Source organism: Tachysurus fulvidraco, chromosome 12, assembly GCF_022655615.1.
Source record: "Tachysurus fulvidraco isolate hzauxx_2018 chromosome 12, HZAU_PFXX_2.0, whole genome shotgun sequence".
NCBI lineage: Eukaryota > Metazoa > Chordata > Actinopteri > Siluriformes > Bagridae > Tachysurus > Tachysurus fulvidraco.
Genome location: NC_062529.1, coordinates 20,040,987 through 20,055,301, shown reverse-complemented (window position 1 = coordinate 20,055,301; position 14,315 = coordinate 20,040,987). Strand labels below are relative to the sequence as shown.

The 14,315-nt window shown below is 38.5% G+C and overlaps 1 protein-coding gene and 1 long non-coding RNA gene across 2 annotated transcripts; both read right to left on the bottom strand.

The window, feature by feature from the left end:
• Positions 1–5,493: 5,493 nt before the first annotated feature.
• On the bottom strand, positions 5,494–7,260 carry id3 (inhibitor of DNA binding 3). Its single transcript, XM_027143080.2, has 3 exons — positions 6,864–7,260; positions 6,650–6,741; positions 5,494–5,927 (listed from the first exon to the last, which is right to left on the bottom strand). The coding sequence occupies exons 1-2, from the start codon at positions 7,155–7,157 to the stop codon at positions 6,685–6,687; spliced, it is 351 nt and encodes a 116-aa protein (XP_026998881.1). The 5' UTR covers positions 7,158–7,260; the 3' UTR covers positions 5,494–5,927; positions 6,650–6,684.
• Positions 5,494–8,877, bottom strand: LOC125146090. The gene is made up of 2 exons (XR_007144605.1): positions 8,183–8,877; positions 5,494–6,012 (listed from the first exon to the last, which is right to left on the bottom strand). It is a non-coding gene; the product is annotated as an uncharacterized LOC125146090 (long non-coding RNA).
• Positions 8,878–14,315: the final 5,438 nt, after the last annotated feature.

Below are 14,315 nucleotides of genomic sequence, written 5' to 3'. Positions count from 1 at the left end.
TCAGGATACTAAAGAAAGCTTACATTATAGGTATTAGAGGTATGCTATACCTGGAAAACCTAGTTGCAATCACCTTTCTGGATGATAATTACAGTATTTCACGCTAATCTTACTTCAACCACCAATCCCTTTTAAACCCAAAGCACCCAAAACATTGTGATGCTGCCACCCCCATGCTTCACAGTGGGAATGGTGCAAACCTAGGCACTTCAGTCTACCTTTTTTATACTGGTTTTGGAATAGGGGCTTCTTGTTTGCACAACAGACTTTAAGGCCATGATGATGTCAGATGCTGTTAATGGTGAATGTATATATTCAATAGGTGAAGCCTCCAACTCCTTCACCAGTTTTTGGTTGCTGTCTTGGTGTTCAGTTAAACCTCTCAGAACAAAATTCATTCATCCCAGAGATTTAATTTGTGCCTCCTTCCTAAACGATTCAGTATCTGTGTGTTTCAAGATTTTAATATTTTTATAGTATTGTTTGTACAGACACTTTTTAATGAGGTCTTGGCTGAATTGCTTGAATTTCTGTGGTATCACTGGCAAACGTACTCCTAATATACTTCTGATTATGACAAATAGGCAATCATAATCCTTAATCAGAAGTGATTCAATTAGAGTGATTCAATTAGAGAGTCATTAGTTATTAACATTCTGAGATTTTCTTCTGAAATATCTGACACAGCAGATATACACAAAAGGGCTAAATCAGTGAGCATTTGACATCATCGCTGATTTCAACTCATGACCAAGAAATTCCACTGTAGATAGCACACATATTAGCATGATGTGCTCAGTGAGACGAAGATTGAGGTGACCTTTTGCATCGTCCATCCATTTTTGAATATAGCTGTTGATTTAAACTCTCGAGTGTTTTAAGACAGCACCCCCTTCTGGTGATGATTTATTAATTTGCCACACTCAAAACACCTTTTTTGGGGATGATTCTGGCCAGACAGTAAATAAATATTGGTTGAAGGCTAGACTATACAGGATATAAGGAAAATATATTAACACGTTAAATGAGTTACTTAATTGTAAAGTTAATTAATTAATTAAAAAATGACCTAGTACAGCAATTTTAGAGACTGATATACAGTAAAATGATTATGTGTATGCTTTTAAATTTACATTTAATATTGTGGAATGTGACATCACACAAGATGTAACAATGAAAACTTTGAAAAAATTGGTATAGTTTGCAAAAATGTGGAAGAAATAATTATAGAAAGTCAAAACTTGGATTCTTTTTAAAGCAGCATCCACCAGCAAATGACATGAAATCATTAAATCTATTTCGTCAACTCTATTTACTGTGGCCACTTGTGCAAACTAGAGTCCAATCGAAATTCAGGAAGAAGATGAAGTTAGCTGGCATCATTAGCAGGTTCAGTCGTAGTCATGTCAAAGTGGTAGGGCCTGTACTCAAATGACTGTGGCTCATATGTTCTGCTATGTTAAATCTTTTCATATAAACTTTACACAAAATGTGCAAAATTAGTTCTAAGCAGAAAAAGTTTACATCCCAAAAAATCTTACATGCTTGCAAATAGCTCCCTCTACTAAAAAACAACAATATTTACAGACTTTTGATAATATTCGATCTGATGAAAGCATGCTGATGACTTAATGCACTGTTCCTGATCATTTAACCGTTAAAGTGCTATAGTTGTACTGTATCTGTTTAATGCTTCTGAACTGAATGTAGTTTTACACACTGCAATATTTCACACACACACACACACACACACACACACACACACACACACACACACACACACACACACACACACACACACACACACACACACACACACACACACACACACACTTCTTTTCACTAGGGTTAACCATAAATATGCTGTGTGGTAAAAGTGCTAGAGTCATAAAAGTTCTGGCTTTATGATATACAGTGCACAGCATTTTAGTTAAATTTAATTATACAATTTAATAAAATAATCAACTTATGATTTAAACAAAAGTATTATCAATTTACAGTTTTTTTTGGATTGCTTACACACTAAAATTAAAAGTAGTACACTATTAGCAAAACCTTACACTCAAGAGGCAAAACATCAGCCCATATTTGCACAACTATAAGCACATTGTCAACCTCACACTTGTTGCAAAACTCTACACACAGTGATTTGCAAAACACTAAACACACTTAACATACATTACACACAAAAATCTATCATGAAGTCACTTCCATGCAATACCAAAGCACTGACTGTCAAATTACTGCACCGTCCAACCAGTCGGGTCAACACAGTCATCAGGTGTGCAAACACTTGTTTGCTTAATTGTACACCTGATTAACCAATCAGGTGTATAAGCACTATAATATATGTTTACCTTCTGCTCTATGTTTATGTTCTGTAAAGCTGCTTTGAGACAATGTCTATTGTAAAAAGCGCTATACAATTAAACTTGAATTGAATTGAACCTGAATTGAATATAAAAAGCAGCAGGTGAGTTCATCGGTCTTCAAGCACACTGTAAAGAGTCAGAGAAAGAGTAAGACGAGGAGGAGAACAAGGAGAACGTGAAGGAGCAGGAGGAAGGGGAGGAAGAGGAATCAACAGAGGAGGAATCAACATAGGAAGAGTAAGAGATGGAGGCCATGCTGGAGGTAGAGGTAGAGGAAGAGGAAGACAAGAAGATGTCCGAATCTGACAAATGAGATCCACACAACACTGGTTGACCACGTTGTCACCCACGGCCTGACGCTGAGGGAGGCTGGACTGCGAGTACAGCCAAATCTAAGCCGATACACAGTGGCAAGTGTGATAACATTTCAACTGGAAAATAGGTACAGTGTATTGTAAAAATATCATCATATCAACATCATATCTACACTGAACTACACAATTTTGCATGACACTGTTCTTCAGAGAGTTTTACGAATGGATGGAGAGGAGATCCAGCATGAGTTCATATACGTAGATGAGGCTGGGTTCAACCTGATGAGAACACGATGGAGGAGAAGAAACATCATTGGCCTCAGGGCTATAGTCAATGTCCCAGGGCAACGTGGGGGTAATATACTATAACACTCTGTGCAGCCATTACACAGAATGGAGTTGGTGGAAGGTATATGATCTCCGTCTCCAGGCTGAGGTACCCCTCATCCAAGCCATGGAGGAGGCCTGTGACCAGATGGAGGTAGCAGCAATGCAAGGACGGATTCGTCATTCATGACGTTTCTTTCCAAGGTGTCTTGCTAATGACAACATTGCCTGCGATGTTGATGAAATTCTCTTGCTAGATCCAACTAGGCGAAGAGACAATGTCTAGTTTTTTTTTTGTATTTTTTACCATAAACTTACAGTACATGTCAACATTTTGGGCGTGTTGACAAATAAATGAGTTTCTTCAGTCTGCAACATTGGTCTTGTGTAGTGTTTGGTGAATTTACATTATATTTGTACTTTATTGATGGTAGCCTACTCTAATCATAGGGAAGTAGAAGTGCTAAAAGTGTTTTAGGTTTATCACAGCAGAGTGTAACTCGTGCAAACAGAGTATAGTAATGTGAAACGTGTGTGTTTCATATGGTAACAAAGTGTGGTTTTTAAACAGAAGTGTATAGTTTTTACAAGAGTGTTTAATTATGCAAGGGATCTGTAGTGTTTTGCTAATTGTGTGTGTGGTTGTGCTAATTGTGTGTAGTGTTTTGAAAACACGGGCCCTGTTTTGAAAATCGTGCTTAAGCAATCCAAAAAAACTGTAAACAAAACTTTCTCTTGGTTATGTTTGTCTAGCAGTCTGAATTATTCTTACTAGCTAAGCTGTAATCTGACTAGTTTATTATTATTATTATTATTATTATTATTATTATTATTATTATTATTATTATTATTATTATTTGTTCATACAGCAAATAACATGCCCTTGATGTTTTCTATGAATAAATTTTGTTGGCTTCTAAACCACTATTTCCTACAATATAAACAAACTAGTAGCCTTTAAAACACTATGGCCCTGACCAGGCAGCTACTAAGGATGCTGCAAATCCATCAAACTGTGCTGTACATTCGTGTTAATGAACATGATCTTTGTTTGTCCCACAAATATAAATCTGACAGCATGAGAATAAAAATTAAATGATCGTGTGATTTTTTTTTTATGCATCCCAAAAGAATCCTGGTCCTGTGATTTTTTGTGGCAAATACTAGTGTGTTACTAGTCTCAGTATCATAGAATGAACATATTATTATCTGTTCATTCTAGATATTGTATTTAATTTTACTACATACTCAATATAGATTCTATTGGCCTTCTGCTCTGGCTATTATTCAGTCATTTTTTATTTTTTAATCATTTACTAATATATAGATAACTGTTACTTGTTTATTATTGTGGTCTGAGTTAGAACTTTAGTGTAAAACTCTCAGTTAATTGGCCTTTGCTATTTTCTTATTTAGTAAATTTCAGTCATCACCAGAAAATCCTGTGCAGTAGAAAGGCTGTAGTATAATCTTTAGATTGGGAACAGGAACACAACTGCACAGGCTGCTAAATAATTCACTGACCACTAGATGGTGCTAAATTATAACGGGTAATTATCTCACTCCACTAGTCACTTTTTTGTTGTATCTAAGTAAAGTCTGTGGCTATTTTTAAATGTCTGTCTGTAATTAGAACCAAATGCATGTTGTCAATATCATCATACATTTTAAAAAGCAACAAAAACAGCCAATATTTAGTTTAAATGTGTAGTAACTGTGTATTGCTCTAGATATGGTTATGTAATGGTGACTTTTAAAAATTAGGGTCTAATCTCAAGAAAGACATCTTAAACCTGAGTCTATGGTTCTGTTAAGCAATTGGGGCTCTGGACTAGGATAGGAGCTGCCACACTGTTTAATCCACACTCCTCAGCTCCATTTAGATAAAAAACATCTGCCAAATTAATAATTATAAATAATAGATGATTAAACTCAAGACTTCTGTATCAGCACTCCTACTTGAAAAAGTGTTTAAAAAAAATCCCATTGAGGGATTTTTCACTCAAGAGCTATTTAAAAGCAAGCTAAATGAGTCCCCACAGCCGTGTCAGTCACCGCTGAACATGCATTATTCTCATTCACTGGTAACGAACAAACTACCCAATGACCAGCTGTGTGTCTCAATAGGAGCCTGAGTTTCAGCATTGTATCGGATGGCAATATCGGACATGCATGCTAGGCTTCATTTTCTTCAAGTGATTTATTTCAGTATGCAAAAAAGTGAATGTATACAAAACACAACTGATAAGAGTTTATAAAACTCAGCAGATACATTTAAAGTCTGCAGAAATGTAAAATCCCCACAAACATTTACAATTCACTCTATATTTATAGAGTTCACATTATAATCTGTCTATAATCCATACATACCCCACCAAAAAAAAAGAATATATACATATACTTAAACAATAACAATAATTTGATAAATTGATGTCCATTTGTAACCAAATGGCTTGGAAATTACTTATCACTGAGAGAGAGAGAGAGAGAGAGAGAGAGAGAGAGAGAGAGAGAGAGAGAGAGAGAGAGAGAGAGAGAGAGAGAGAGAGGGAATGTAAAGTGTGTGTCGTCCAATAGCTTGGAATGTAACCAGTCAGCAATACATAATGCCTGATTGTAGCATCACAAAAAGAAAAATGATTGTATTAAAAAAAAAAAAAAAAAAACACTTTATAAGAGAGCTTTCCATCCAAACTTCAGAAATCTTCAGCTTTGGTGTGTTCAAGTGTCCAGTGACCAAAGACTGCATGGTTCGAGTGGAGTGCAGGTTCTTTTCCCACACTCTGAATAGCTGCACTCCTTGTGTGTGTGTGTGTGTGTGTGTGTGTGTGTGTGTGTGTGTGTGTGTGTGTGTGTTCAGCCCCTTCACTCCCTTTCTCTCTTGTCCATGAGTGGAGAAGTTTCTGTCCTGCACCTGCAACATAGATGGGAAAGAGAAAAGTAAAGTCAGCGCTCTCCCTTTCTCTCCTCCCCCTCAATCAATCTCTCTCTCTCTCTCTCTCTCTCTCTCTCTCTCTCTCTCTCTCTCTCTCTCTCTCACACACACACACACACACACACACACACACACACACACACACACACACACACACACACACACACACACAATTCAAACTGCAGACAGTCTGGCGCCAGTTGGAAAACTTTCATTAACCCAAGCTGATAAGCGCTGGACTCTTTTGTGCTCTCTTGTGAGATTTTGCCCTGTCTTTAAAGTAGCAGAGTAACTTTCACATTGACTACATTTAAAAAAAAAATGCAGGAAGTGATCTGATAAAAAATAAATCTACTAAAGATAGACATGTGAACTTTTTGATGACTGTCTTGATGACTAACAGGAAGAATGTGGGATGTTTTTTTTAAAGTAAGATGTAAGGAGATAACACTAAAAAGAAATACGACTCATTTTTGTTAAATAAGTCATAAACTCATTAGGGCACTAAAGAGTGTGCTGAAAAAAAAGTGTGTTTTAAGTGTGTTAAAACATTTTAGGACCAATAGAAGTCTGATGAGTTGGTTTGTTACTTTCCAAAACATTTATATTACCCAACTTTACTTATCATGCAGTAAATACATAACAAAAACATATATAAGTTCAAAGGTGGAGTCTGAGACCATTCAAGTTTAGAAACCTACCAATGGAAGAAACAGCTTGATGCGCGCGCTCTCTTCTAATGGCACAGAGCTCCATCACTTTCTTTGGACAGACTGTGCTTGATCTCTGAGCTCTGTCCAAACACAAAACCAAACACAAACATTAATATTTATTACGTTTTGCATGTCAGGGCCATCACAGTCAGGACGGAGGAGGAAGGAAGGATGGATGGATGGATGGAGGATGGAAACTCACCTTGAGTGCCATCAGCATGTCCGGAGCGCCTGTAGGGCTTTCCAGCGCTATCTGGAGATCGAAAATGTAGTCAATGACATGCTGTAGGATCTCGATCTGGCTGACGGATTTATTCGGTGGGATGCTCGGAACCAGCTCCTTCAGACGGGAGTAACAGTCGTTCATGTCGTTCAGAGTGCCGACCTGCTCCTCGCTTGGACTCCGGCTCCGGCTAATGGACAAACTCTGATCCGAAATACAACACACAGCCTCGTAGCAGCTTCTCAACGAGCGAACAGGACTAATTGCCTTCATTTCTACGTTTCTTCTTTTACAAAAGAAAAATCCAAAGCGACGGCGATATCCAGACTAACAGCTCAGCTCAAACCTCCTATACAGCTGTCACCCGTTCCACGGTTTTATATAGGATGTGAGAGCGTGGCTCCGCCTCGTCTGCAATGTAAACAAAGCCACAGCCAATAATAATGCTCCATGCAAATAAAGCTCGAGTCGGGTTTGATTCTTTAACTCTTGATTGGTTGAAGTGAAATGCCAGTCAAAGGCACTGTAGTGGAATGAGGAAAGCTGGCAGAGACAGAGCAGTTTTAATAAACTAAAATTGCCTAAAATAATCTGGGCGATGAATTCTAGTGGAGATTTGAGGGCAGTGAACCCAAACAGCCCGGTGTCAGCAAGAGCAACGGCATGCAGCTGGAAGAACAAGCACAGCTGGCTCTGCTTCTGTTGAGTTCTCTAGTTAAATGATTACCAAGACCTGGACAGTTACACAGCCTGAGGCAATTTTTACACAAGAACCAATTTAACTACAATTTAACCCCCCCCCCCCCCAAGGTTTCTCTGGGCGAAAAAAGGTGTTAAATATGTCTAAATATTTGTAGGTGTAGATTGGATGTTACCTGCAACCTAAATAACTGTGGATTTTATCTATCTATCTATCTATCTATCTATCTATCTATCTATCTATCTATCTATCTATCTATCTATCTATCTATGGACTACACTCTATCGTCTATCAACTTACCACAACATCTCTCTCTCACACACCTAACACACACTCTCTCTCCTCATCCATACATCTCTCTCTTCATCTCTCTCTTTCTCTCTCTTTCTCTCTCTCTCTCTCTCTCTCTCTCTCTCTCTCTCTCTCTCTCTCTCTCTCTCTCTCTCTCTCTCTCTCTCTCTCTCTCTCTCTCTCTCTCTCTCTCTCTCTCTCTCTCTCTCCACACACACACACGTCGCGTTATGGCATAAGCACGTAAATCTGTTACTCCCATGGCCAGCAGACACCCTGGCGTCAGGAACGAACTCCCATGACAGACTACACACACACACACACACACACACACACACACACACACACACACAAAGAGTGAAAGTAGGAGACAGAGCTAGTGAGCTCCTGCTATGAGATAATTGGGTATATGGATATAATTAGACTTTTTGGTTAGAGTGAATCTACACTGTCTTGTGAAAAAATCGAGCATTGTTTAACACTGAAGGAATTCAACAGACCAGATCAGATCGCGTGGAGGAAATGTTTACAAACGGAAAGAAATGACTGCGTGGTCTTAGTGCATTCTAAAAGTGTTACTCCTCATCCCGAAAACCCCAAAAATAAACTCGTGAGAGAGAGGGGTGTGTGTGTGTGTGTGTGTGTTGGGGAGATCTCCAAGCTGTTCCCTTTCTCTTTTTAACTCATACATTTTTAGTACACTCCGAAGTGTGTGTGTGTGTGTGTGTGTGTGTGTGTGTGTGTGCCCCTCCCGCCCCACCTCTGTTCCCATTTTTCCTTTTTCTCACAATCCTGTTTTTGTGCAGGAATGCGCTGGCGGCCCAGCTGTGTGTCCTAGCCCGCTCCAGCTGTGTTGATCTAACGCGCGACTCCCAGACAGCCTGGCGCCAGCCTCGTGACGTCACCCATTCACGCTCTCCAGCGTTCTCCGCCGGCCGGAGCTCTAGCACAACTCTCATTGGTCAATCGAGATGACACTCAAGTGGGCAGCAACAAGGTCCCGCCCACACGGTGAAAGCGATGCCTGCACGAGAACTTCTGAAACATTTATCAAACTCCTTTAACCTACCCCCTTTCTTTCTTTCTTTCTTTCTTTCTTTCTTTCTTTCTTTCTTTCTTTCTTTCTTTCTTTCTTTCTTTCTTTATTTAATGAAAAGAATCCAGCATCTCAGAAATAGAGGTGCTTACTTAAAATAATATAGTTAAAATAGTTAAAAGATCTAAAGAGCATCATCTTAATTCCATGTGACATTATTCATTTATTATTAAGCTTTATACTAGGAAATGAAATAGGAATTAATGAAGCTGTCATCATTTTAAACACATTCAGTTAGTCCAGTCATTTATCATCTTGGTCATGGTTGTGCTGGCTCCAGCCCTGAGATCAGTGGGCATGACACATGTAGCCAAGGAACTAATTAAGAATTAAGAATAATAATGCAACCCTTATACTATAATAAAAAAATAATATTGGTTGATTGATTTGGACCTAAATGATCACATAGTTAAACAGATTTTCAGAACAGTGCATTAAAACTGTTCACATTTCATAAATTTTTTTTTGGCAGTCATCTCTGCTCATCTACGGTGTTAAAGCTATGTTTCTGAGTGCTATTACCCAATTTAACCTATAACGGGTAAGAGCCTTGGGCCCTTGTGTGCTAAAGACTGCATATGCAATTTAAGAGTAATGCTGTTCAGCATTCTCACAAAGCTATCACTGTGACGGCATTAGCCTGCAGCACTCACAATGTTTTCTGTTTAATAATTAACCCTTTTACCTGACTGGGGTGTTGGCTCACTGACATTCGGATTTGTTTTCATATCCAGTGAGATTGTTTTCTGTAAACGGTCTGATAGCTGAGGCTGAGAAAAGACAGAAAATGACTGTTATTGAGATGTGTGTTGACACGCTTTAAACATGTCTGTTATATTACTATTATCACGGTAATTGATACTTTCAACAAGTTTCAATAGCATTAGGCATTTGCCTTTTAACAAGAGTAACTTACATTTATCTCATTTATATAACTGAGCAGTTGAGGATTAAGGGCCTAGCTCAAGGCCCCAGAAATGTTGGCTTGGCAGAGATGGGATTTGAACTCACAACCCTCTAATCAGTAGTCCGTATGTAACCTATATGTAGATTTGTTTGTTGTTAGCATTAAGCTACAGATAAGTCAATATTTAGGGACTCAAGGTCCTAGTGAATTGAAGCCTACTAATGTTTTGCAAGCTCATGTCATTACAATATTACATGTAAATATTGTTTTAACAGGAAATTAAAAAGGAACTGTCAAATTAAACATTACTGCTTAGTAGAATAGAATTTTGGAATAATTCGTAAGCAATTATTTTAGACAGCTTAATTAACTAGCGGTTAGTGATGCTCTGTTTCACATGTACCATTAACCATATACCTTGCTTGCAAAAAAAAAAAAAAAAAGATATATTTACCTGTCATGTATACACTAAATTTATGGCACATTTTACAGCCTATATGTTGCTTGAGGAAATATCATTTTTCCCCTCAAGAAAAGAAAGGGTGAGATTAGGGAATAAGCTCTCATAGGAAGTATGTAATCTCAAAGACTTTCCTGTGCTTGTCCCAGTACACTTATCCACAATATGCTCATACTGAACATACTTTCAACCCACTTAGTAGCGTTTAACATTGCAGTATACAGTTTTTGGAGAGTAATCACTATCCAGTGTCACCTTAAAGAGGATTGAGTTTCTTCATGTTGTCCTAGGGAGTTTTCCTCAACACTGTCATCAGTGGCTTGCTTGTTAGGGATCTATATTTACATCGAGATTTCTGTAAGGCTGGGCTGTGACAAAATCTACCGTTAAAATTGCTACACAAATAAAACTAAACTTAATGTTTGCAGGATCCAAGAGCTCACCTATGAGCCAGCTCTGACTATAACACATAAAAAAAATATAAATAAAACATACCAATATATTTATCTAATTTCTTACTCTCTTTCAGGGTTTTTACATTAAAATCAGGACCACCTTATTGCCAAGTACCCTCAGTTTACATGCATTGTACACTTTTCCTTGGTGTACAGGTATATACTGGTGAGCAAAGAAGCATAAATATAAAGACATAAGACATATAAGCCAAGAAAATTGTGAGTATAAACATAAAAATATTTTTAAAATAAGAAAATAAAAATAGGAACATTAACTGTATAATAAAGGTGCATAAAAAAAGGTACTGCATACTGTATGTAGAAAGCCTGCCCAAAGTAAATGCTTATGTACTATTTTAACACTGTATACAATTTATAAAACCATGGATTCATTGCAAGGAGTTCCCTGTGAAACAAAGTTCTTCAGTGGGATGAGTGCTAAACAAATACAATGATCCAACCTCCTCCTTTCTTGGTTTAGTGTGGGATAATACCAGGTATACAACCATAATTATCCGCAAATTATGTAAGTCACACCCTATAACGCATTACATATGACAAAAACAAGACGTTGCTTCATTCTGCAGTCTGAGTTTTTTTCATGACACGTGTACAAAAAGTAAAAACTACAGTTACTATTCATGACAATGGAAAAGATCTTGAATAAAAAATAAGTGCTGTTGTTCTTAATAAGGACAAAGAATATGTTTGAAAGCAAAACTAGAAAGCTGATTTAGACCAAACACGATGTGACCACCATTGAACTGTTCTATCTAACATTTTCAGCGACTTTGACATCCAATTAAGAAGTTTCAGGACAGAATTATCTGAAAGTGGATAATATGCCTTTGAGCGCACTTGCCCTGATAGTTCTACTTGGCAACACTCAAAATATCTGGCCTGATGAGCTATTTTGTCTAGATATAGTGATAGCCTGCCCTTGATATTTCATAATAATGTGAGTCATCTTAAACCTTGTGCATTCACGTGCAGTATAATCTATTCACCTTCAGTAGCAGACTTTTTTTAGTACGAGTAAGCACATTTTGCTGTAAGCACATTTGAACTTATAACACTTTTTAATTACATTTTAATGAGCCTGTGAATCTGATAACGAGTTTTTCTTTCTTTCTTAACCTTTATTCCTTACATTTCCAAACACTCCATTTCCCCATAATCATATTTGATCTTGGGATGTGGTTAAGGTGTTGGACTACTGATCGGAAGGTCATGAGTTCAAATCCCAGGTCCACCAAGTTACCACTGCTGAGCCCCCGAGCAAGGCCCTTAACCCTCAATTGCTCAGTTGTATAAACTGAAATGTAAGGCACCCCTGGATAAGGGTGTCAGGTAAATGCTGTAAATGTATTTCTCCATAATCATATTGTATATGCTGACTTATTAACATCCGAGACCTTCCAGGAGTTGGCCCTGAATCCAAACAAATATAATATGTTGCTTTGTTTCTTTCTTTTTCCCCCTCTAACTATTAGCATTTAGCATTGTCAGAGTATCATGCTAACATTTTAATCTATTAGGATCAGAGCTGTCGTTATTTACCTGTAATAATCTCACCAATGTTAGCTAGCTTTTGGAACGTTGCTAACTTTTGCTAACTAATATTTAAACAATTAGGAATAAAGCTGTTTTAGTTAGAGTTAGCTAATGCTAATCTCTCGTATGTTAGCTAGCCATTTTGTATGGTCAGAGTTGCTAACATGCTAAGATGTTCATAGTTAGCTTTGTGCTGTTTTCTTTGTGAACCACTAAACTAAAATCAATGTACAATATTTATTTTGTGAATCTTTCTTTGGGTTTTACTTTCATAGCTTAAGCACCTTTAAGACTTGAAAATTTCTCAAATTCAATTTAGACAAATTTGAAGCTGTTTTTCTGCATTTATCAACATCTGTCACGTATTATAAGGAATGTCAGCGTTTTGTGTTTCTTGGTCATTATATTGAATCATTTACAATCCAACAATTCAACATTTTACAGTTAATCTTAACAGAAAAGCTGGCTCATCTTGCACAAAGGAGTTATAACACGTTATAACAATTGTCTCGCGCTGTGTTTGTGTTTCCAGCATAGTGGCGAGGACCAGGTGAGTCCCAAACACCCCCCACATCACGCGCTCATCTCGGGGAGGAAAAGAATATATAAAGGAGAGACACAATCGTCTCTCTCTCTCTCTCTCTCTCTCTCTCTCTCTCTCTCTCTCTCTCTCTCTCTCTCTCTCTCTCTCTCTCTCTCCCCCAGCGCATGGGAAGAATTTGGCGAGCGGCGTCAGTGTGTCTGCCTCGCGCTCTCGCCTTCTCGCACTCAAAGCACACACACGCACACACACGCACACACACACGCACCCGCGCGCTCTTCTTCTCTCGCACGACCTTCCCGCGTGCAGCTGGACGCGCACAATCGAGCTGTCGACAATCGGCGCGCATAATTAGTGCCTCCTCCCAAAGAAAAGCTTTCAGGGCGTCTTTAACCCCATCCCCGTGCACAAAGACTCTTTATTTATCAGCTCTTACCGAGGGACATGCGAAGCTAAAGAAAAGATCAGGGAATATTCTGGAGAAAAGCTGTTATACATTATTTAATAGGCCAAGCACTAAACCGTGACGTTCAATTCTTTTTGTTAATAAAATAAGTGTTTTGATTGTACTGTTTCCCAAGCAGGTGTTTTTATTTATTTATTTATTTTATTATTAATTAGTGCATTAAAACAATACCCAGTGCAGGGCACAATCACTCACCTCACACAAATACAATATGTGTCCAATGCAATGTCTTTGGACTGGGGGATAGAACCTCAAAGAAACCCATGCATATGTGCTGACCACTCACCCCAACCAAAGAACGTGAAGTCTAACATGTTTGTCACCACCATTCATTGTTTAAACTTTTGCTCATGCTGCATCACAGGAGCAGCATTATACACTTAAGGCAGCGGTGTCCAATTCTATCCAGAAAGGGCCGGTGTGGGTGCAGGTTTTCATTCCAACCAAGCAGAAGCCACTCCTGATTCCACCTGTCTAATCAGTTGTTCTTGGCTTTTAGTAGACTCTGGTGTGGCTTCTGTTTGATTGGAATGAAAACCTGCACCAACACCGACCCTTTCTGGGTAAGACTGGGGAAGTCGTGGCCTAATGGTTAGAGAGTTGGACCTAACCCTGTGGGTTCGAGTCTTGGGCCGGCCACGACTGAGGTGCCTTGAACAAGGCACCGAACCCCCCAACTGCTCCCCAGGTGCCGCAGCATAAATGGCTGCCCACTGCTCCGGGTGCGTATTCACGGTGTGTGTGTTCACTGCTGTGTGTGTGTACTTTTGATGGGTTAAATGCAGAGAACGAATTCTGAGTATGGGTCACCATACTTAGCTATATGTCACATCACTTTAAAGAGAAAGATTGGACACCGCTGACTTAAGGGAAAGCTCTATCTGCATTCTTCCACCTACATGAGCTCACAGATGCCCAGATGTAGTCTAATGTCACTGCAATTAGTAGGAGACAGAGACTA

What these genes read in the sequence shown, in the direction of transcription:
- id3 (XM_027143080.2), bottom strand. Translation starts at nt 7,157, where the DNA reads ATGAAGGCAATTAGTCCTGTTCGCTCGTTGAGAAGCTGCTACGAGGCT. An exon ending in ACATGCTGATGGCACTCAAG is followed by an intron (nt 6,742 to 6,863) that starts GTGAGTTTCCAT and finishes GTGTTTGGACAG; the next exon opens with AGCTCAGAGATCAAGCACAG.